Here is a 25,751-nt window from a genome sequence, read left to right on the forward strand (position 1 = left end):
CGAACTTTTGAATTACATTTCCTGCTTGCCCAGCGTGGAGCTCTGATCAGCACGGCTGGCGATGCAGTTTGAAATCGAAAAAGAGCTCCAGCATAGACCGTACGGGAGATACTAGGTCTGATCGCTGTATGGGGAGACAAATCTGTTGTATCCAGCTCCGTTACAGAACACGAAATGCCAAAGCGTTTGAATAAAAAACTGCAGGATACACAGCGCTGCGTGACAAGCGTAACGGGAAGCCAGAGACTCAAATGGACGCTCATGAAGGGAGGGAGGGGGTACTGAGGACTCCAGCTATCCCACAGTCCACAGCAGTCTCTGAAAATTATTTGCATTCTTGGCTGAGCTCCCAATGTCTGTAGGTTCAAACACAGTGTCTGGCGTGGTTCAGGGAACAGCTCCTCAGTTTATTTCCCCCCACCACCACGTGAAAAAAAAAAGGGAAAGATTGCTGTGCTATGGCGTTTGCTCAATGCACTCCGCGAAAAAGGCGCCAAAGGGTTGTCTGCTGCCTTCACAAAGGGAGGGGTGAGGCTGTACCCAGCACCACCCGGGGCAGTGTTTTCTGCCCCATCAGGCACTGTGCTCTCAACACGGAAGTGGGAACTATGGGATAGCTGAGGAACAGCTACCCACAGTGCACCGCTCCTGAAATCGATGGTAGCTTTGGACCATGGACGCAAACAATCGATTTCGGGATCCCACTGTGGACGCGCTAAACCGATTTTATTAGATCTGTTTTGTAATATCGGTTTAAGCTAATTCGAAATAATCGTGCAGTGTAGACGTACCCTGAGTGTCCTCAGTTCTCACTGGGACTGATTGCTGTTGTTGAAGTCAAAAGTGAGACTCTCATTAGCTTCAATGGGATTGGGATAAAGCTCTTTGATTTTGATGGTAGCTGAGGGTACTCATCTCCCCGTGGAGGTTCAGATTCCTTGTGTTTGAAGAAATGGTCATTGTCGTGCAGAAAGAGAGGTCTACACTTGTAATTTTAATAATTGTTCCTACACAATAATATAAACGTCACCACTACTCTGTAATATTCTCTGATGTATAAAACCATTATAAAAACTAATTAGCCTGTCTATTGTTCCAGCACACTTGTATAACTCTATAAGGATCAGATTCTGTTGGCAAATTCTATTACAGTCATTTTACAGGTGGGTACAAGATCATATATCCCAGTAAATGGTAAAGACCTGGAACAGTCTCGGGAATCCTTACTCTCAATCTCCTGATCTAACCACCACCAACACTTAGACAAACTGTCATATATGAAATCTTTACCAGGATTCTCAGTTGATTAATATTCTTTAGATATAGCTAGTGGGACCTTCAAGTTTTAGCTGAACATCCAGTATGTATAATACCTTATATCTTTTCATGCATTTTCATTATAGAAAATTTTTAATCCATGAGGATGATTGACAATTTTGTAGGCTTACAATTTCGGGGAGAATGAAGACAGTTGTGAAGGCAAATAGCTCTTCCTTCATTTCAGAGAGAGCATAACTTTTCAATGAGCACATAACAAAACAAGAGTATGAAGATGGACAAAAATTAAGGCCTCAGGACATCAATACTATGTCAACTTGTCCTTAATGCCGATGATTTTACAAAGCATTTTATATGGGATATGTATCCACATAATCAGCAGCGTAATAGATCCAGTCTATGGTTTTCAGGCTAGTTTGAAAGAAGCTATGAATAAATATATGCCCCCAAAATTGCTTGAAATCAGTACTCCTTTCTTCGTCTCTTTGAATAGGAACTAAAATGCATCACTTGCAATAGCTTTATGAAATATATACCTGTAAATAACCTATTAACCACTGGATGTCATCATTGCTTCACAAAAGGAAAACAAAATAAATCATCTTTTATCTAACAATAAATCATTACTTCAAATTGGACTATATTTTTAATATTGACTGATTTGGCGTTTCGCAGTGGTCCATTTTTGTGCAACAGTGTTGTCTGATTTCATGTTCTGAATGTCCATGGAGCACACTGGTACCTCTCACTGGAATATTCTGCTGCTATTTTGGTCTCCCTGTAGTGTTTCTCTGCTTTCAGTACCAGTTTCACTGTCCTCTCTCTCATTCTCATCTCTGACCTCTTAACTCTTGATTTACAGATAAAGATAAGATGGTCATGTAACTGTGTGGTAAAATGTTCTTACCAGATGAAGAACCTGAAATTCTTACTCAGTGGTAGATAGAAAGCATATCAATGACATATGCTGAGTACCATTCGCAAATAAAGATGCTTAATACCCTACAGCTTCATCTTGCATTTTTTACTCAGACAAAAATACCAGGTAAATCAATTGAAATTTTGCCTCATGATGTCAAGTACTGTCTAGAGGACTGAATTCCTGGAATTATTCATCTAATACAATATAAAAATGGCATGATAAATATGAGTCTCATTTTTTAGCTTCTTATCAGAGGCTAGTCCAACAGTTCACAAGGACTGTCCTTTTGTGATCTGAGTTAGAGGCCTCAACTTGTTCCTTTTGGCCCTTGGCCAGCAATGATATTGGGAATGCAGCTGAGGCAGTGTACTTATCCCTTATGGAAGCATGGAACATCTTGACTTGCTCTGCTTTAACCCCTCTGCGTAACTCAGGAGTAGTGTTGAATTGTGTGGAAGAGGTAGAGTTGATTATGACCTTAAGAAGGTTGAAGCCCCCCATTCAGAAAAGCATCTCTTTTCAGGACATTATTTAAACAACCTGTGGCACCAGCAGCTGTGTGGTTTTACCAGAGTCTTGTGTGGTGATGCTAATGGATACTTCAGTAGAATATCCAGTATGTATATATATATATTTGACTCAGAACATGAGCTATGCTTACAGAGTCATGTTCTGCTTCAGAGTTGCTTGCAGGTGAGAGTGACGTATAATGTGCAGGTGTGACTAAAGAGCTACTAGACAGTGGGAGACTTGAGTTTCCTGTTGTTAGTGATAACGAAAAATTTAATGGTGGAAGACAGCACATCCTTAAGTGTGATGAGTTAAACAGAGAAAATGTCACCCTTCTGAAGTAGTCTTGCATCTGGACTGATTACAACAATGCAGTATGACGAGGCTGTTTGTCCTCCTCAATCAAAAATAAATCAGATTCACTGGGTCAGACTTTGGGACTGGCCTTTTGGCATTAAGGAGTTTCAAACAGCCTTTGTAGTCCTCTTTTTAGTTTCCAGTAAAAATCTAGGGCTTCACATTCTGGGATGTGCTATATTTATAATACTGTGGATGGTGGTGGTAGTGGTTGTTGTTGTTGTTGTTTTAAACTGTATCGGTCTGGTCCCAAGCCAGTGAATTTAGTGGAAAGATTTCAGCTGACTTCAGCGGGCTTTCTGCAAATGCCTTTCTACTTTTTTTTTTTTTTTTTTTTTAATTCTCTCTGCTTTTTCTGTACTCTTCTGTGGGATAAGATAAATGTGAAAACACTATCCGGGATTAACAAAACCAAACAACTACAAACACATTTTCTGTTTAAACTAGCACACACAATTAAGAACCTACCATGTTCTATTATTATTATTATTATTATTATTATTATTATTATTATTACTATTATTTGTATTACAAACATATAACAAACACACGGTCCCACCCTAAGGAACTTACAATCTAAATGAATATGCTAAGTGAATGAGAGATTTTCAGTGAAATACTTGTAAACCACAAATTCAGACAGAAGCAAATTGGTTCATTTGATTCCTCCTTTTTAAACCAGTCTATATTATTTCACATGTGATCTCACTATTCTAAATGTAAAGGCATTAACCATTCTAGAAGATAATACTTGTACACACAAAGCATGTGTCTTATTGGAAGTGAACACAACCACAATACAAACACATTTCATAGAGAAGTGTTGCAGTTCTGTAAGGAAAGTAAAAATAGTTCTCTTACCAGTTTCAGAAGAGTTTTCCGTATTCCCTAAATGGAATAAAAACAGGAGTAAATACAGTATGTCAACAGAAGGTTATACACATTTGTGTCCATACATTAAGGCCCCAATCTAGCAATCAGATTCATGCAAACATATCCTTGCCCCATGCAGGAGAAGGGCTTAAGGACCTGACTCATCTAGGTATGTGAGCACATGCCTGACTTTAAGCACGAGTAGTCCTGGAGAGAACAATGAATTAAGTTGCAGCATACAAAAAGCACATGCATTCTAGGTCCTTTAGTTCCTGCCGTTTACTTGAAAGGGAGCTGATTCACCTGAATCACTGACCACTCTTTATGTGCCTCACATGATCAGCACATGCCAAAGGTGTGCCAGAGTTAAACAGCACTGAAAACTGAGGACTGGAAGCGCACACATCAGGAAAGGGGTCAGTGAAGCATAGTGATAAAAAGCTATAATTATATTGGTTTTATGATGTTACCTGTCACTTTGCAACTTTATCTCTAAATATTTTTGTTTATACTAAAATTTGGAAACATTAATCATATTTGATTTTAATTTAAGCAATAAAAACAAAACAATGTTTCTGGAATGTTAACAAATTATGATGTAATATAATGATCCAGAGCCTCAACTGGTATAAATCGGTATACACCTCTACCTCGATATAACGCTGTCCTTACCATGTTATAGGTGAAACTGCGTTATGTCGAACTTGCTTTGATCTGCCAGAGTGTGCAGCCCCTCCCCTTCCCCCCTCCCGGAGCACTGCTTTACCATGTTATATCTGAATTTGTGTTATATCAGGTCGCGTTATATCGGGGTAGAGGTGTATCTCCACTTAAGTCATTGGAGCTGGCTAGATTTACACCACCTGAAGATCTGGTCCAATACTACTGAGTGAGATTAACTGGTGCTATGCCAAAGAGTGCTTTTCAGTTGTCCATGGGCAGAGGAGAATCATTCTTTTCTTCCCAACTTCACACTGACTGCTTCTGGGCTTCCCCTGTAATCTAAAAAGATTTTAACCTTGTAGGTCACTCAACCCATTGTAATAAGATTTATTTGGGGAGTTATCTTGTAGCTTGATATTGGTAGTCTGGGATTATGATGGAACGGGCGTGGGATGGAGACTTCCCCAAGATGTTTTAACTCGAGGTGAAATGATTCTTTCAGTTGTAGAAGATGTAAAAATGGAGGTTCAATACCAGTCTATAAAACCCTATAACACCTGGTGATACATAATTGACAGGAATTTAACTGTGAAATGTACAGTATAAATAGTAATTGTCTTTATCCTGTAGTGCTTTCTTTAATCCAGAATGTGAATTCAAGGCATGAGACACTGAGCTCCATTCTTTCATCCAGGTGCTTAATAATCTGTCAGACAGTACATTGTCTACCATAGAACAACATGTACTATACAAGAAACAAGTTAAAACTTGTTTAATTTGTTAATTCTGTGTGACAGGCTGTGACACCTGAGCCAGGAAAACCTCCACATCTGAGTTGGAGTTCAAGCACTTGGGAGGCAAAGGTAGAATGAGAACTCAAACAATGCCTGATGCCTTTAAGGCCATTTTTGTCTAAACATATCTAAATATAATAAAAGAAGGCTTCTCTCAGCTGTAGGCCTCAGATATATTACAAATATATGATGTTGAGCCCAATCCCTTCCAGCACCTCTTTGGGTTCCCTTCATCATATCACAGCCCCATATTGGTATTTTTGCTAAACAGCCTACAATGAAATATTCCCAGTTCACTCTTAGGAAATGTAGCTTTAGAAGTATCAGGACTGTGGGTCAGATTTTACACATGGCTGCCTAACTTGCACATGCACCTGCACAAGCTCATGTTTTTATGCATGCAAAGTTGATACTTATGCATGCATTTACCTGTTGTGCACGCACAAATTCTATGGATACAATTAGCAATAGGTGCCTGCATTTGAGAATGTGGCCCTGTGTTTCTAAGAAAGAAATTACATTAAATTGGCTATTAGCCAGGATGGGCAGGGATGCAAAACCATCCTCTAAAGTGTCCCTAGCCTTTGTTTGCCAGAATCTGGGAATGAGTGACAGGGGATGGATAACTTGATTACCTGTTCTGTTCATTCCTTCTAGGGTACCTGGCATTGACCACTATCAGAAGACAGGATACTGGGCTAGATGGACCATTGGTCTGACCCAGTATGGCCATTCTTATGTTCTTATGTCTTAAGCTTCAAGAGTCTGATTCTCATTTACCTAAAGCCTCTTTGCATTTTGTTCTGGCAGCATCAAGTTGTCTTAATGTAAATGAGAATCAGATACTAAATATAACAAGAATATACAAATATTTTGAAATATTTTCCTAATTTAATTATTTAATGTACTATTCATGTGAGGTAAGCCAGTGTGAACAACTGTAAATGATTGTTGTAACATCTGTGTGGTGGAGCTGGATGTCAGTTCAGGGAAAACAAGCTGAGAACAAAACTGTGCCCCGTGTTTCACTTTTACCTTCGTTGTCGCCTGCAGGTGAGTGTGCAGTGGAGCGTGCAGGTAGAGGTGATGTGCTTGTGGGCATGGGAGAATTTATAGTTGTTTCTCCTGTCACATGATGGGGAAAATATTATTAATTGAATAGTGTACATAGCAGAAAAGTACAATTTAAATAGGAAAAAAATGTCAGCTGCCATTAATTTTCCAGCTAGGACCATATTTCTTATTACAGCATTGATTACAGTGGGATAACGTCACGATGCTCGTATATTATATATACACAACAAGAAGGCAGAGGTGTTTAATGCCTATTTTGCTTCAGCCTTCACTATAAAAGGCAAATTGTGACCAAATATTTAACGCAATTAATATTTACAACAAGGGACATGACAAGCAAGTCAAAATAGGGAAAGAACAGGATAAAGAATATTTAGATAAGTTAGACGTATTCAAGTCATCAAGGGTCTGATGAAATTCACCTTCAGGTACATCAGGAACCAGCAGAAGCAATCTTGAAATCAGTAGTGATTATCTTTGAGAATTCATGAGGATGGGTTACATCCTAGAGGACTGGAGAAGGGCAAACATAGTACCTCTGTTTAAAAACTGGGGACAGGGAGAGAAGACCTGGGAAATTATAGACTAGTCAGCCTACTTTTGACACCTGGAAAGATACCAGAACAATCAATTTGTGAGCACCTAAAGGATAATAGGATTGTAGGTAATAGACAACATGGGTTTGTCAAGAACAAATTATGCCAAACCAACCTATTTTCCTGCTTTTACAGGGTTACTGGACTAGCGCATGGGTAGAAGCAACAGAGGTGATATATCTTGTTTTTAGGAAGGCTTTTGACACTGTCCCATGAGATTCTCATAAGCAAACTAGGGAAATGAGATCTAGATGAAATTACTCTAAGATAGGGGCACAACTTGTTGAAAGACTGTACTAAACGAGTAATTATCAATGGTTCACTGTCAAACTGAGGGATATATCTAGTGGGGTTCCCTAGGGATCTCTCCTGTGTCTGGTACTATTTGACATTTTCATTAATGACTTGGATAACGGAATGGAAAGCATGCTTATAAAATGTGTGGATGACACTAAAATGGAGGAAATTGCAAGTACTTTGAAGGACAGAATTAGAATTCAAGATGACCTTGAAAAATTAGAGAATTGGTCTGAACTCAAGATGAGATTTAATAAAAACAAGTGTAAAGTATTACACTTAGCAAAAATCAAATACACAACTAGACAATGGGGAATAACTGGCTAGGCAGTAGTACCACTCAGAAGGTTCTAGGGATTATACTGGATTAAAAAATAAACATGAATCAACAAAGTGCTGCAAGAAAAAAACTAATATTCTAGGGAGTATTAATAAGAGTGTTACATGTAAGACACAGGAGGTAATTGTCTCACTCTACTCAGCACTGATGAGTCCTCCGCTGGAGCACTATGTTCTGTTTGGGGCGCTACGCTCTAGAAAAAGTGTGGACAAACTGGAGAGAATCCACAAGAGAGCTACAAAAAATGTTAAAAGATCTATAAGTAAAGGTTAAAAAACGTGGGTATGTTTTATCTTGAGGAAAGACGACTGAGGGGGGAACCTGCTTCACTGCAAGGGGCTGGACTAAATGACCTGTTGAGCACTCATAATGTTTTCTGACTTCACTGGAGCTGTGGTCCTTCAGCAGCTCTGAAAGTCAAGTTCCATATTTACATGCCTAAATTCACATATATATCTTTCAAGAAGGCATTCGGTCTTGCTTTGAAGATATCAAGAGATGGAGACTCCACCACTTCCCTTTGTTTGTTCCAATGGCTAGTCACCATTACTCTTAAGAAATTGTGCTTGTTTTCTAATTTGAGTTTGTCTGGCTTCAGCTTCCAGCCATTGAGTCTTATGCCTTTCTCTGTCAGATTAAAGAGCCACTTAGTACCTCCAAAAAGAACAGGAGTACTTATGACACCTTAGAGACTAACAAATTTATTTGAGCATAAGCTTTCATGGGCTAAAATCCACTCCTGTTCTTTTTGCAGATACAGACTAACAAGGCTGCTACTCTGAAACCCCTGTCGTTTAGTACCCAGTAACTTCTCCCTCTGAAGATACCGCTACACAATACTCAAATCTCCTCTCAATCTTTTTTTTGACGAGTGAAACTGATTGAGTTCTTTAAGTCTCTCACTGTAAGGTATTTTTTCCAGTCCTCAAATCTTTCATGTGTCTCTTTTCCACACCCTTCCAAATATTTCAACAGCCTTTTTAAAATGCGGACACCAAAACTGGAGCCAGTATTGTAGGACAGGTTTCATCAATGGATACAGTGCTTTATACAGATGACCACAGGTGCCTTTAGGCCTTTAGATGTCCTAAGAGCCTTGAATTCAGTAAAATTAGTATTATGTGGGAGGGAGGGAGAGAGACAGAAATAAATAACCCTGGCTGTCTGAGTGTAACGCCAACACACCCCATTCATCAGCTGGTGGGTTTGAACCAGGGACCTCAGAAGTTTAGTGCATGGGTCTCTACCGCAGGAGCTAAAAGCCAACTGGTTGTTACTTAAGGCTGTAGAGCAGACTCAGTAATTTCTCTCTCAGTGGTCTTGATGCCACTTGATGGGACAGAGCACCACATCCAGAAGGTGTGGGGGTTACATGAGCAAGTCAAGTAACAGCAGGATGAGCACACTTTGGAGAAGAACAGGAACAACCAAAATGCCACATAAGTCTCAGTCCTTCACATCTGAAGGCTTTATTATCTTCCCCCTTACACACAAGGGTCCAAATTGGTTTCTAGTCTCCAGCACAGAGGCTCACCATAGGCAGACCTTCAGGGACTCAAAGGAATTTCTCCTCATTGGCCTGACAAGCATCATCATAATAGTTCAGCTGCTCAAAAGATGCTACAAGTTCCACAATCCATCTGGGGAGTTTAAAAAAAAACCCAAAATGTAGCCACCAAGTTTAAAGAAGGCACCCCAGGAAAATGCTCAGTTGCTAAGTGGAACTTTGAAAAAGCTCACGTACAGTAAAAAAATGAGACAGACAAAGAAATCAGAGGTGAAATCCTGACTCCAACAAAGTCAATGATAAAAACTCCTATCAACTTCACTGGGGCCAGAATTTCACCCTAGGTCTCTTTTTACTAACATTTGTAAAAAGCCAATAACTTAGTGTATTAGAGCAGATGTATTAGCTAGAACTAAAATAAAACTAGTAGAAAGATAATGCTGAAACAGCCATCCTAGTACTAATGTGTATGAGTAGGGTTTTTCTAGTAGGTTCATTCCTGCTATCCACCATACAGCACCACCATAGATACTCCAAAATCACCTACACTTCTCATTGCCATTAAGGCAGTAATGGTTGAACCTCAGTAAGCTCAGAGATTGGGTGCAGACACATATCCAAAAGTATAGATGCTCATCTGAACTATCCAAATCTCTTGAGCATGCATTATCTACTGCGTATGGATAGGCAACTACTTTATTAATATTTGTATACATGTAATACATGAACAAAATTGGAAATCTTTGGCCATGAACCTTTCACTTAGAATATGCCTTTAAATGTTTTAAATTACATATTTGAGCTCTATGGTTTGGTCACTTTCAAGCAGATTACTTACCCTTCATAAACTATTCCCAAATCTAATTTTGTTTCAATGTATTAATTTGGTTTTAGCCTTGAACCCAAATTTCACATTCTTTGAACTTTCATAGCAAAGGTAGAACTTCATTTGAATGCATGTTTGCACAAACTGAATAAGGAGCTGCAAACCAGGTCAAAGCGAAATTCTATTTAGAAGGTACTGAAATGCCCATGAGTTCTTCTCTCTTTTCATCCATCTCCAGTGTAAATATGATGAGGATATATGATCAGACACTCTAAGAGGTAGTGCTTCAAGAGAGGTATAATCTGTTGATCTGAGCACAAGATGGAACCAGAAATCACTGAGTTCTAATCCTCTTTGTGACACTGGCTCCTTTTGTGACTTGGGCAGATCCCTGAACCTCTCTATGCCTCTAAAAATGTGGAATAAATGGTACCAACTTAACTACCATTCAGGGATGTTTGAAGGATTCATTAATTGTTTGTAAATCTCTTTGATGATGACTACTGCTAAGTATTATTATTAAACAGCTTTACTATAGATGATGGTAATAGTGCTATTTTTCTTTTTCTTGTATTTTTCTCTGAACAGATTTTTGTGGCAATTTTATGACAAACATTCTGTATGCCGCATATTATAGTAGCAGAATAAGATGCAGTTAGTATTAACTCAGTAGGTGGCACCACAACACCAAAAAACTCTCAAACATTGTGCAGTTGTATCTATTATAATCCTGTTGTGAGATACAGACAAATTGAATATCTCCTTTTAAAAAAATGAAAATGGAGATCACAGGGCACTTGATCTTAAAATAACATTACTCCAATACCAATAGATGTATTTTTACGATGAATTTACTTTTTCTAATGTGATCCACTACAATTCAAAATATTTCAGTGACTGTACTGGCATAATCACGCTTGAAGTCACAACTTTCTGCCCCTGGTCATATCAATCAGCAAGTATATTTCTAAAATTCGTAGCTGGAATGAAACTCAAGGATATCTCCAAAGCCCTAAGCTGTTCTGAATATAAAAAGTACAATATGATGTAAGAAAGTCTGACAATCACTGAGACATTAAGGGATTGGCAGCCCAGTCTGGATGAAATAGGGAACATCCCAAACCTTTAATGAAACCTCAGACTTAATCAAACCTTAAATAATTTTTTAGATGATGTGGAAGTTATTGACTCATACATATAAGCACATGGCAGGAGAGGAAAATGTAAGGGATGCAAAGAGTTTCCTCTAACTAAGACATGTGTAGCCCTCCCCCTCTTGGCTCACCTAACAGATTTTCAGCCTATTAACCATAAAGGTCCAGATTATATCCTTATTCAGATAATTTGCAGAAAGCACATTCACAGCAAGTTCAGCCAACAGATGCAAGACTTGGCTAATTGTTTTAGTTCATTCCAACATCTGGCCACTAGTTGGTGGACACAATTGCAGCTGCTTCTTGGAAAAAGCTTCAGATGGGGAAGGAAGACTCCCAACATTATAACCCCAGAACACCTGAGCGGACAGTTCTTTCCTTTGGAAGCAATTAGATACCCAGGCCCAAAGAGGGAAAAGCAGGACTACTATATTTTAAAGAGACCTTTTAAATATTAAACAAGATAAGCAAATTCAAGGAATGCTGTGAAGAAACTAGGCTAAAAAAAAGTTGATTGTTTGAAATCCCTGGAACTTTAAGATGTACTAACTACATTCAAAAACAGCAGCAACAGCTTTTTGCTTGGAACCATGACTATGGACCTGATATACTGTGCAATGGTCACTCAAACAACCTACTTATAATTCTGTCCATTCAGAAAAGACAACATACAAATTCTTTGCATCAGACTAATTTGACAGATGTAACACATCATCCAAGGACAATTCAAACCAAAAAAGCTTGAAAAGATTCAGACTAACGTGTTTAGGGATTAATCTTACCCAATACAAGTGTGGGGTATTATGTATATGTGCAAGAGAAATCTGACAAGCAGGACAGAGATGCAATTGTGCATTAAAAACTGAAAACAATGCTGCTTAGCTATCAGATTACTCTGAGCACTTAAATCCATGTCTCAAAAGACATGTGCATTCTCCACCTCCTTTCTTATGTTACAGGCCCACAAGTGGCACACAAGTGGACAGGGCTGCCTGGGGGGGAGGGCAAGTGGGGCAATTTGCCCCAGGCCCGAGGCCCCTGAGGGGCACTTCAGCTGTGATTCCCACTTTGGCGACAGGGGGCCCCTGCCGCGGGTCTTTGGGGCACTTCGGCAGCGAGTCCCTGAGCGGAAGGACCCCTGCTGCTGAATTATCGCCGAAGCAGGGGCCCCCCGCCGCCGAAGACCCCAGGTCCCCTGAATCCTCTGGGCAGCCCTGCAAGTGGATTGAGATTTACTATGGCTCTATGCAAAGGACTGTGCCTAGTCCTCAAGGTTATTGCCACCCAGGATTATCCCCTCATTACATACTGGTGCTGAATTGCAACAATTTTGCGTTCCCTGTTGCACACAATCACAAGGAGCCAATGAAGTTGGGCCCCCTAACACCAATGGCATATTTGGCTTTTAACTACTTTAATTCAGTTCCTTGAGTCGTGAAGCCAAAGTGACTGTGATTTGTGGATGTGGGGAGGGGGAAGAGAAGTTATTCTTCCTGACTGGCTTTGAAGCCCCTCAGTCTAAAGGCTGCAGTAGCACTGGCAGATGATGTGACTTCCCCCTTCACAGGGGAAAATGGTCAGTGATTCTGCATAGTTGCAAATCCTCACCTCCGCCCTTCCCCAGCACCCCTCAAATGTCCAGCACATTGTAACACAGGGAGCCCCCACTGAGGAGAGCTCTGAAGTGAGTTGGGGTGCAGAAGGTAGGCTGCATTAGTTCTTCAGAGTCAGAGCCTTCCACATCTGCAGAGGATGCAGCAGGATGTGACCTACTTGAAGGAGAGAGGAAAGCTGTTTGTGTGGGTCTTCTAGAAAACAGAATAGATTTAGACATTAGTCAGCTCCACTGCACGCCAGCAGTGAATTGCAACTCAGAGAGGAGCAGAGAATCCTGTGGCACCTTATAGACTAACAGACGTTTTGGAGTGTGAGCTTTCGTGGGTGAATACCCACTTCGTCAGACGCAGGGTATTCGTCAGTCCTGCATCTGATGAAGTGGGTATTCACCCACGAAAGCTCACGCTCCAAAACGTCTGTTAGTCTATAAGGTGCCACAGGATTCTCTGCTGCTTTTATAGATCCAGACTAACACGGCTACCCCTCTGATACTTAACTCAGAGAGGAACAACTGGTGGGAGGAAGAGGGTGAGTAAGGCAAGAAGCCTTAGAAGCTGCTTCTAGCAGGCCTCTTTTGAATTATTTTTAAACTTCAAGTGGGGATGAGATGTAATTTACGCCCATTTTAAGGCCCCTTTACACTGCCAGCCTGGTGTAAAGAGCCTCAGTGTAAGTGAGAATGGGGCCCTAAGACTTTACTGTTTCTTTGTGAAGGAAGTTAAGAGATTGGTGCTACTTTACAAATACCCTGTATAAACCCAGGCCTTGATCCTGTAAACACTTACGTGTGAGTAACTTTATATGGTGAGGAACCCCATCAAAATCAATAAAACTAATCATGTGTGTAAAGTTATTTGCCTGCAAAAGTGTTTGGGGTTCAGGGCTATAGAGTTAGATTTTATTCTTTATCATGAATTGTTTTGAAAAATATTTTCCATTTTGTTCCAAGCCATTCTGTGCCCAGACCTGTTGATTCCCAAATTGGGACCAAAAACTGAAATTTTGAAAATCATGTAAAGGAAATTCTGGAAAATGTTTCATTTTGACATATTTGATTGAAGCAAAACATTTTGACATTCCAAAATAGAAATGTTTCGTGTTGGTTTATTAACTGTCCAAAACCACTTTGTTTCAAATCAGTTCAATATTAAACTGCATTTACTCGCACTGATGCATTATCTTATTAGAGTTATATATCAGGAACCTGATGCTGGCATTCACCTCTATGAACCAGAGTATGATCTGCTGGTCTGAGCATAGCTTAGCCAGACTACATCTCCCATAATGCACCCAGAGTCATGTGACTCACATGAGGTACTGCACAACGTGGACCCACACTGCATTATGGAAGATGTAGTCCTCCAGGGAGCCTGGGCAAGCATGGCAGATAATGAGAAATTACATGTCTCATCTGGCAATAGTACACAAAGGAAATGCTAAACTAAAGTTCTGTTGAACTGATCTAAAATGAAGCCTTTTAGGTCAGTTCAAAATATGAATGTTCTGATTTGGCTGATTTGTTTGAGCCAACCAAAAATGAAATATTTTACTTAGATTTGCCAGATAGAAAATCAACATTTTTTGGCAAAAATCAAAATTTTCCCAGAGAAAACTTCAATTTTGAAGAGACTACATTTTCTGACAGAAAATCATTCGACTGGAAAACTCCCAATCAGCAATCCTCAGAATCTCCCCCCAAACCCTTAAAGAAATACAAAATAGAAATGCAGCAATACAAATTTAAGTTTTGCCATGCACATAATTAATCTAAACTAAAAACAAAGCTTTGCAAGAATCATAATTACTTAAGAATCCCACCTATTATCAGATATACAGGAAAAGCAAGTCTGTCAGTTGTATTACACATTAAACTTAAGGTTATCCATCATTTTCACAGGCTTAGAGCAAGTATCATAGACTGCTTGTATAACTACAGCTAACAACGCCTTTGCTGCTCTGTGGTTTCTCTCATTCTGTTTACTTCTGTTTTTCTTCTTCAGAACCCTACTAAAAAGGAAGAGGGTGCAGTGTACTGTGGTTTAGAGCTTAAGCACTTCCAAATGGTGAAACTGGGTTACTATAGCACCCGTATGCTCAAGTAATCAGCCCTATCTTGGTGCTAAACCACAACTTCTCTAGAGCAGTCATGTAGTTTCCTGATTAACTTCTTTTCACCAAATTTGCATTTCTAATTATTTTTAGTTCTACAGGACCACTTGTATGATAGAAAGCAGGGTTTCCAACATGAAGATACCGGTAATCTTTGGAAATACAATGAAGTGTGCTTTTCAGGGAGTATTTGTGAACACACGAAATATGCCTGCAAGAGGGGAGAAGCTCTAATTCTGGCTTAATATTTATTACAATTGCAAAATGCTGCTTTTTGTGCACAGTCATAAACATCCTCTGTATGTGAGGAATGCAATAAAAAAAGAATGAAAATATTTAGGTAGCAAGACTGTATACGTATAGGCTGCCATATGAAACAATTTCAGTGGTATTTATGGACACTGTAATGTTTACTTGGCAATTCTATGCTGAATCAAAAGAAAGCCTACATCTTTGTTTTCTTTTTCCTCTTGAATATTTCCAGTATTCATGAAAGTGAGAAGCTGAGAGCTATGCTTAAGTAGATACAATGTTAAACATCTGTTTTGCAAGTCTCACCACCCAACGTTAGCAATGAATCTTCCGGCACTGCTATATTATTGATCTTCCTTTCCAGAATTGACTATGAACAGATTAGCATTTGTACCAAGATGATGGTTTTGTGGACAGAACCACCAGGGACACTGGACTGAAACTGCTAAATGCCTATTGCTTGTGACCAATGAAGAAAATGGGGGGAAATAATCACTAGCTACCATCCCCCCCAGTATTTTCACTGCTGCTTCTCCTACCACCATTGGGGTGGGGATTGAACAGGTGAAGGAGAGAGCACAGCCCTGAAGAGGGTTTAAAGGGGTAGGAGGCTGAAACCAACACTGCCTTGTAATGGATCAGAATAGAGTCAGAAGTGGTGCTGATAACGTCAGACCACCTCATTGGAATTGTGGGGTATTTGGCTCTCAGATTTCTTTTCTAACTATATTCCAATGAGTTCCATTACAATTCTAGTGCTACCTGTGATCTGGAAAATATTGGGAGAAACTATTTTTGCCTAGAAATTACATTCCAATAATGCTGGGTACAACTGGTGTATATTTTTTGCACAAAAAGGCCATTTTCCAGTTATTTTATTTTAATCCTTTTGGAAAAATTATAAACATAAACATGTAACACTTTTAAGAAGATGGTGTTCTTTTCAAAGTTTATTTAGTTTATTACAGTAGTGCTTAGATGCCCCAACTGAAATCAAAGACCCTTTGTGCTAGGTGCTGTACAAAAATAAAGAGCTTACAGTCTCAATAGACAAGATGGACAAAGAGTCAGAGAAAGGAAGTACTGTCACAACTTTATAGCTGTGAAATTAAGGCAGAGCGAGACAAGCTTGAGAGTGACTTGCCCAAGGGTACACAAGAAGTCCATGGTAGAAACAGAATGTAGCTCTACCGAGTCCCAGTCCAATACCTTAACACAAGTTCTTCCTTTCCCCACCAGTAGGATATAGCCTAAGGGATATATCACTTTCCTCCTCTATCTGTTTGGGGATTTTTTTGTTTGTTTGTTTTGTTTTGTATGAAGATATAAACTTCCTTGCAGTTATTCCTAAAAGTGCTCACACTAAAATTTCTGGCTACTGGATTTTTGTTGTTGTTGCCTGTATATTTTTTGTGTGCTTTTTAAATGAAGCCATAATATAGAGAGTGTAAATAAACCCTGTTATTTGTCTAAAATATTAAATTTTCCACATTGCAGCACTTCCTCTGGACATCTGTACAAACTGTTAAGTACATTTAAGGAGCAAATTGGTAGGCAATGGTACAAAGAAGTAGATGCTGTAAGTCTTCCAATATATAATGGGTAAAGTTACAGCAGTACAGTACAATTTAATTTGAGTCTTTTCTAAAACCACAATGCAACACAACGTGCTTTTTATTTAATTGTGCAATTAAATGTCTGTGTGTGTGTGCTGCGTACAGTACTTCCATAGAGTCAGGTAAGTCAGCAAATCAATGTACACATTCTGACAGACTAGTAATTCAACAAGGCTATGAAAAGTGCACATTTCCTGGGGGCATTGAGTATGCAGTTACCTATGTGTGCAAGTTATTATTGCATTTCCCACTGTAATTGCAAAATCAAAGTGTTGTCATTTGTGCTATACAAGTTCTATAAGTGGAGGTTCAAAACTGCTTTTAATCAATAGAGATTATTACTATGGACTAAATCCTGATCTGGAGTATTTCAGCATAGCTCCATTGACTTCAAAGGACTACAGTGCACTGATTTACACCAACTAAGGATCTGGCCCTTAATGCATCTACTGTAAAATTGCAGATTCTAACTTATACCTTATTGACTTCAATAAATTGGACAGCATTTCAGTGCAAAATTTGACTCCATGGGATCTTTTGAAGTGAAGGGTGGGATGGTGTAAATCAGCACAAAATATCTCCACATATTTAGACAAGAGACTCACTTAATAGAGATGGAGTAATAATTTGAGAGTTGCAATGATACTTTACTTAGGATGACCATACAAGTGTGAAAAATTGGGTCCCTTTTGGGGGTTGAATTGCCTATATAAGACAAAGTCCCTAATAACAGGACATCTGATAACTCTAACTTTACTACTGATGAAGAAATCGTCAAATTAGGACCTGATTCTGCCCCACTGAAGTCAATGGCAGTTTTGCCATTGACTTTAATGGGAACAATATTAGGGCCTTAGAGAAGATAACTCGAATTTTATCTGAATCAGGCAAGAATCAACTGTACCTGACCGCTTAGATGATAAGATGGATCTGTATAATTCCTCTAGGGCTGTACATTTCAAGCTTGGGGCTGGAGGAAATGGGGCCAAATATAGCAGTCTTATTTCAGAATGGAGGAATCTGTATGCCATTGCACTACACCTGTAACGTGCAGTGTTGTTTTTATTATACCACTTCTCTGCCTGCTGTAGCCCTAGGAGGGCTTTGAAGAATCCTTAACAACAGCAGAGATATCTGAAGCAGAATAAAGATAAAATTACATCAAACCCTCCAAAAGAACTTTATTTTCCAGTGAACTGTCACTTGTGATTCTACAACTTCTTGCTCTGAGTCTGACGAATCCGTCAGCAGTTGTTGTGCTTTCTGAATCTGAATCCCGGCCCTGATGTCACTAAGAAACTGTGCTCTAAACTGCATTGCTAGTCTCATTCATCTTCCATGACCCAAATTCCTTCCAATATTAAGAAAAGTATCAAACCAGCACTGGCTGATAGAGATCCTATACCTGGTTCCTAAAAGGTAGAGAGCTTTAAAAAAAATCCATCTAGCTGGGCAGAAAAAGCTTAATGTCATTTCAACTTCATTCCTGATGCTTGCATATGCCATTTGGCAGGTTCATCCATTTTAAAGTTGGCTGAATACAATTAATCAAGTACATTGATTTATTTTTAACCAGCTGTAGCTCACTAGATAAACTAGATAAATGCAGACATGTAAAACTATTCTTGCAAAACAAAGGCTTGTCAACTATAAAAAAAATCTTCTTATATAGCCTCTGTTCTTACGTTCATTTGGAATTTTCTTCTCACTGATGTACAAAGAGGAAGGAAGATCCAGAGGCAGGGTGCTGCGCTCGGACTCATGAGACCTGGTTTCAATTCTCTGCTTCACCTTTGACTTTGTGGGAACTTGGGCAAGTCACTTAGTTGCTCTGTGCCTCCATTTCCCCATCTTCTAAATGGTACTACCCTGCCTCAGAGGGGTGCTATGAGGATAAATACATTAAAAATTGTGAGGTGCTCAGATAATAGGGACCATATAAGTACCACAGAGAGCAATACACAAAAGACTGTAGCTGCTTATGCCTCTAGTTCTGCCGCTTTTATAGTGGGTAGTACCCTCTTGCCCAGAATTTGCTCTCTCATCATGCTGAGCCATCTTAGTAGTATCTGGCAGTACCTTACTCCACAAGCAGTGCTGTTGAAGAAAATGGGACAAGTCACAGAGTATACTCTTTAATGTGAGCAAAGGTGGAAGTATCTTAAGTTTGGGACTACTCACCGTGAGTAAGGATGGCAAACAGTGGCATTGAACCAATTTTTACAGTGGGGTGCTGAAAGCCATTGACCAAAACTGTAAACGCTGTATATAATGGAAACCACTTCAAGCCAGAGGGTGCCATCTCACTCACAGCACCCTTACTTTCGGCATGCGATGGCATGGCAGAACCTGGTCTTTATGCAGATTAAGCTCAGCTCCATATTGTATCAACCTATGACTTATGGTGCAGCGAAATGCTGCATCACAAGTTGCCTAGAGTCAGACAAAAGAGGATTAATTTTTATAATTGAAAAATAATTGAAAAAGGTTAAGTAAATGAAGCACGAAAGAAGTGTCCAGGGAGTTCCACCAGCTTTTAATTTACTTACTATTCCTAAATGCATGTTACCACAAAATGAATCAGACATGAAAACTGGTTGTTTTCTTTCTGCTGGTTTATAGAGACAGAGCTATGAAGGCACTTGGCTAATGGCAGAACTATCCTCAAAATCAAAATTCACTTTTCAATCTTTTGTTGTGCAAGATAAGATTTATGCATGACAAGATGTAAGGGCCTGATTCAGAGCCCGCAGATATCAGTGGAGTCTTTGCATTGACTTCAGTGGGCTTTGGTTCAGGCCTGATATGAAGTATTTGACAGAAACAGCCTGAATGGATTTTTGATTCTGTTAATTCATCTTGTTAGGGATTCTTGATTATCTTATTTTACACAAAATCAGATTTAACCTTCCTTTCTAATCCCCCACTTGCTATATTTTTCTAGAGTCTACTCAGTTCCCATTTTTTCATACACACAGTGATACTCAATACCTAGAGTGAACTAACTGCATTCCTAGCACAAGACCCCAGCAAGTTCAGCAGTGCGATTTCTAGCCTCAGCACTATACTTCATTCAGAGAACTGGAACCCTCCCTCTGAGTCCTCACTTCACTGTAAAGACATTCTAGGATGTTACTGCAAGAGTAGCCACTGCACGTGCTTTATAACCTAAGGGCTTTATTACTGAACAACCATATCCACATTGTCGAGCACTTACATCCATCATCCCACTCCCTTTGAAGGGATAACTCCCGTGAGGAAGCACTTGCCTGCAGAAATGTAACATCCATAGTTGGGGCCTAGAGTTTTGTTAAAATGTAGGTGAAAAATAAGAATCTACCTTAATCTGATGAGTGTAATAAAGAAATTCTGAGGGAAAGGTTGTGTGGAGAAAAATAAGAGGAAATAAAAGACCAAGAATGGGGGTGCACAGAAAGATACAATACAAATAATAAAAACAAAAAACACCACCAACAAACCAACTCTCACAGTGTACTAACGTGCATGATCCTATACCCAAGAGGGATTTTAACTATTCACATATCTGTTAGATAAAAAAAACTTGCCAAACAGGCATCATCAAAGAGTTTTAGAAGATAATATTATGATTCAAAAGCAACAAATCCAACTAATAGAGAAGCCACTCTGTATCCACCTCTGATCTTCAGTTGATGAGCTTGGAACGGGTAGCAATTGAGAGAATTGCAAGCGAGCTTAGATAACGTGAACAAAGAATCACAGAAGAATCACAGAAGATTAAGGTTGGAAGAGACCTCAGGAGGTCATCTAGTCCAACCCCCTACTCAAACCAGGACCAACACCAACTAAATCATCCCAGCCAGGGCTTTGTCAAGCTGGGCCTTAAAAACCTCTAGGAGATTCCACCATCTCCCTAGGTAACCCATTCCCGTGCTTCACCGCCCTCCTAGTGAAATAGTGTTTCCTAATATCCAACCTAGACCTCCCCCACTGCAACTTGAGACCATTGCTCCTTGCTCTGTCATCTGCCACCACTGAGAACAGCAGAGCTCCATCCTCTTTGGAACCCCCCTTCAGGCAGTTGAAGTTGCTATCAAATCCCCCATCATTCTTCTCTTCTGCAGACTAAATAAGCCCAGTTCCCCCAGCCTCTCCACGTAAGTCATGTGCCCCAGCCCCCTAATAATTTTCGTTGCCCTCCACTGGACTCTCTCCAATTTGTTCACATCCTTTCTTTAGTTGTGTGTGTGTGGAGGGGGAATGAAACTGGACTCAATACTCCAGATGTGGCCTCACCAGTGCTGAATAGAGGGGAATAATCACTTCCCTCTATCTGCTGGCAATGCTCCTACTAATGCAGCCCAATATGTTGTTAGCCTTCTTGGCAACAAGGGTGCATTGCTGACTCATATCCAACTTCTTATCCACTGTAATCCCCATGTCCTTTTCTGCAGAACTGCTACTTAGCCAGTCGGTCCCCAGCCTGTAGTGGTGCATGGGATTCTTCTGTCCTAAGTGCAGGACTCTGCACTTGTCCTTGATGAATCTCATCAGATTTCTTTTGGCCCAATCCTCCAATTTGTCTAGGTTACTCTGGACCCTATCCCTACCCTCCAGCATATCTACCTCTCCCCCCAGCTTAGTGTCATGAATTACCTGATTTCAGCAGTGTGCTGAGTGCCCATAATTACCACTGAAGTTAGAGAGAATTGTGAGTATTCTTCCTCTCCGAAAATCAAGCCAGCTATTTAAGTGCCTAAGTCAGATATAGATACCTAACTTTAGACACTTAAGTGTGTCCAAAATGCTTTCCCTTCTCTTCCCCACAGGCTAGTATCAAATGTTATATGAAATATGAACCTTGATTTCAATATGAATAATGTATCTAGACATGGTAAATAAAAAAGAAAAATGCTCATCTGATTTTATTTTAACATCTAGCAGGAACATTTCTGTACAAAAGGAAGGTTTTGGAGAAATCTATGAAAATGAAAATTGGGATTCAAAATGGAAGAACTCTAGCAATCTGTTTATAGGATTGTGATGTTCACTCACCTTACTAAAGAAATTGAGTGGCACAAAACTCAGATTTTTCATGATCTTAGTGAGAACACTTAAATTAATATTGTTTTAAATACTTTCTTTACATAGACAGACTATTTTTTCTTCTTTTGAATGTAACATGCAATATTTGAAGTTTTTTGTAAAATCTTTGCACTTCACTTTTAATGCTTTGAAATGTGCAGCATGGGTACTTTAAGGAAAAAAGTTGGCAAAGAAAAGTGAAAGCAAAGATATCAGGTATACAATGTAACACAGCAATTTATTTTATAAAAGTATGTTGTAGATTTTTAAAAATATAGGGACCCAGATAAAGCCCTTAGGCCATAGCTGGGAAAACATCTGATTTCATGCTCCAGTTATCCTCAAACTCCTTCTCTTTCACAGACACAGCAGTGAGGTACATAAACCAGGGAATTTAGCAGGCCTGTAAACATTTTCCTGACCTGGACAGTAAGACATTTTCTGAAGCACGCAGTGGCATTTCAGATAGTACCAGCAAGAATTCACAACCTTGAAAAGAAACTCTTACAAACAGAAGGACATCAAAGCTGTTTATTTTATCAACAAAACAAACCTTGATTTGTAGCCACAAAAAATAAAGATGTTTGGTAGCAGAATGTGTAATACCACCTGCAGGACTGTGAGGACAGATGGAGAAGCTGGTTTAAGAGGCTTGATGCATCCAAAGGTGGTAAGACTTCATCATTTCAAAGCCTAAACGCCACAGAAATCTAGTTGAAATTAATGCAGATGAATATATGAAAGAGAATAATTTACTACTCTTTAAAATCCATTCATTGTAGCTTTCTATAAATAAATGGATTGGGAGCCCATTAAAATAAGGTATTCATGCACACTGCTGTATATATACTGTATACCATATATGTAATGGAAGACATGCAGAGGTAAGGAGTTTTGATGAATGTTGAATGCTGAAGTGCTTTCCTTATTTTAACCATTGACTTCAATGGTACATGCTTAAGTACTTTTGTGAACAGCAGTGGTTTTCTGAATCAGGACCCTGTGAGGATTGCTGCAGCAGAAAGCTGCAGACCTGACTCTAATCCTAGGATCACCCTAGCAAGAAATAACTGTACTTGTTATTAGGGGAATTGATAAAGCATTTAATCAGCTTTCATCCATACTGGCTAATGTGTACATGTGAACCACTATTCTGCCTACTACTAAATGCAAACAGACTGGCTCCTGTGTTTGTAACAGTTTGACATTCTAAGGGCTGGCCTGCACCAAGGGTGTCCGCCATTATGGCTGTTTAAATCAAGTTTACTCTGATCAACATCCTGTGTAATCTGCAGCAAGCTAGACCTGAACTCTGTGTCACGGTCCCTGGAGTCTGTAGCCCCTTGGTATGGCATACTGGAAATTCTGAAGCAACTTCATTGAAATTAAAAACTGAGGAAGCCAAATTGTATAGCATGCCCCTTTAGAGGCAGCACACAGACGGCAGAGCCCTGGAGGCAGTATGGGATTATGAGACAAACACATTAGCAACTGAACATTTCTCGCTAATATGTTGAAATTTAAAAAGCCATCTGTAGTTTTCAAAGTTAACAACATTTTATACTGGATCAGAAAGTTCCTACATCTGAAAGCTATTGTTTCAGGATGTCCGCAGCCTCAGATAGACCACATTTACAATCAGTTCAAGTTTTCAAAGTCTTCTACACAACCAGAAGAGCAAGAAACACTTTTTAAAAAGTGAAACCCAAGATTCTAGAACATGGTTCTGCTTCAAAGAGTAGATTCCGGGGGAAATTCCATAGTCACAGTATACACGAGGCCGTCCTTGTGCCTGTTGCAGAATCAATGCACTGTAACAGTGACTACAGACTCCATTACAAATGCAGTACAATATTTAAGCAGCATATAACAGAATTGACTTAGTCATTCCCAGGGTGCTCTGGAATGCTGCAACAAAAGGAGGGCAGGGAGCCCCCAGGCCTTCATAGGCTGACAAGGCCAGAAGACATATGAATCACCAGGAATGGGGAAGATCAGTAATACACCACCAAAAATATCGTATCTTGTACCTGAGTTATTCAGGGATAACAAGCCAGGGAGTGGATATATTTGTGACTGATGTTAGGGAGGGAGCTTTTAACTATCTGGGAACCTGGCTGGGAATAAGGCTAATTGCTAGTGCCTACCTGTGGCAGGTGCAACTACTTGTTCCATAGGGTCCAGTTTTCTGATAAACCAGAATGGGAAGTGGCCCCTAGGGAAGGCATCTCCTAATGAATCTGGTGAATGGTTTTGGGGCTCCTAACTTCTAGTAACAGTGAGGAGTCAACCCCTTGCCTCATCCTCTTAATGCTCAGACAAGGGGAGAGTTCTCTGGTACCAATAATGGATTGGATACTAGCTGTGGAGGCGTGAGAGACTGAAAGCAGCCCTCCATGAAGTGGAAACAATTGAGGAGGGAATCATGAGCCACATTGTACCAGTTATTGCTGGGTGGTTCCGGGTGAATTAAGTTAATAAAGTTGAAGCCTAATTAAATCACATCCCTTGCATATTGTCTTTCTTCCCATGTCTGGGAAAATACATGAGGCCCTGCCTATGCTGTAGTGTCTGCTGCAGAATTAATGCATTGCAACAGAGATTATAGACTTCATTACTGATGCAACCACTGATGCAATCATTAAGCAGCCTAATCTGGCTAATTTTTCTGTTAGTGATAGCTCATGTAGGCTGTCCTATAACAGAAGTAGTGGAGGTGTGTGTTGTTGTAAAGATTAGCCATAACTGGATCTATTTTATATACTGCAAGTACATTATATTTAGTTGCTGTACTTGGTCTCTGTACATAGACTATGTGGCTATCATTACAGTTAGCTTGTTACATAAATAAAGTTCAACTTCTAAGTCAACTTTAGTACATATCCTACAGGCCTAATAATCGGAGCACTTCCCTTTAGCTGGTGCAGTTTCTGCCTGTGGGCCATATGTGTTGCAGTGGTGTACGGCTATTGGTTGGCTGTGAAGTCACACTCCATCTTTGTGGTTTGAGGGTTTGGTGACAGTAACCTGGGCTCTGATGTCTTATATAAAACCTGTGTGACCCGGGACCTGTTTAAGAGGAGGTTAGGTACTTGAAAAAAAATTAAAATTGTCTGTTAAATGCATTTCGTATTTAACAACAAAATGTGTCAAACAGTTTATTCACTGCATAATATTCAATCTGTACTTTTCTTTCACAGTTTCTACTTTTACTACCTAAATTGACAGCATTTCTATATTTCGGACTTATAAAAAAGAAGACTGAGAAAATTATGTCTGTATAGCTTTCAGTCCTGGAATGTTTCATACTAGAGTTCTGTACAGCATTAGGATGATATTGTGAAGGGTGTATTAAGAGGTTACTTTCTGTATTTTTTCTCAACTAATTGCAGCTCCCAGATTCTCTGCCGGGCCCCTTACCTTGGAGCAGTTTTGAGCAGAGTAGTGGGTTGATCTAATTTTCACCATCTGTAATGGTCCTCACAGGACTATCTGCCAGCTGAGAATAGCACATTCTGATCATGCCTCTTTTCCATCTCCTTCTGCTCCCATCACTTTCTACTCTAAAGCAACCAGCCAGAAGGATGGTCTAGGAGCTCACCGGTGACTCCCCCCAGGAAAATCCCCTGTTACATGGATATGACCAGTGTCCACTCTCTTTGTGCCACTTAAAGTATAATAAGGCAGAGACTCTTCCCTGTAGAGTCAAACACTGACCCTTTTCTATGCAGGAGTAGTAAGGAGCATGATAGATGTTTAGAACTATTAGCTCAGTTTGCTCAGTCTAGGATGCTTGGATCATTTGGTATCTCCCAGCTAGGTTGTTTCTGCCCCATCTAATTAAAAATGCTAAAGCTACAGAAATTGGATTGTGATCCTATTTTCAGGAACCTCGCTATTCG

General features: G+C 39.7%; 1 protein-coding gene across 5 annotated transcripts in view; it reads right to left on the bottom strand.

The window, feature by feature from the left end:
• The window catches only part of PTPRC (protein tyrosine phosphatase receptor type C), a 124,432-nt gene that overhangs the window by 74,712 nt on the left and 23,969 nt on the right, over positions 1 to 25,751 (bottom strand). For 3 of the 5 annotated variants that reach the window (XM_032786235.2, XM_032786239.2, XM_032786237.2), the window contains exon 3: positions 3,929 to 3,955. In XM_032786235.2, the coding sequence (XP_032642126.1) occupies positions 3,929 to 3,955 (27 nt within the window). Of the gene's footprint in view, positions 1 to 3,928; positions 3,956 to 6,432; positions 6,523 to 25,751 lie in introns of all 5 variants that reach the window. The other 2 variants (XM_032786236.2, XM_032786234.2) reach the window with 1 other exon arrangement.

Source organism: Chelonoidis abingdonii, chromosome 7, assembly GCF_003597395.2.
Source record: "Chelonoidis abingdonii isolate Lonesome George chromosome 7, CheloAbing_2.0, whole genome shotgun sequence".
NCBI lineage: Eukaryota > Metazoa > Chordata > Testudines > Testudinidae > Chelonoidis > Chelonoidis abingdonii.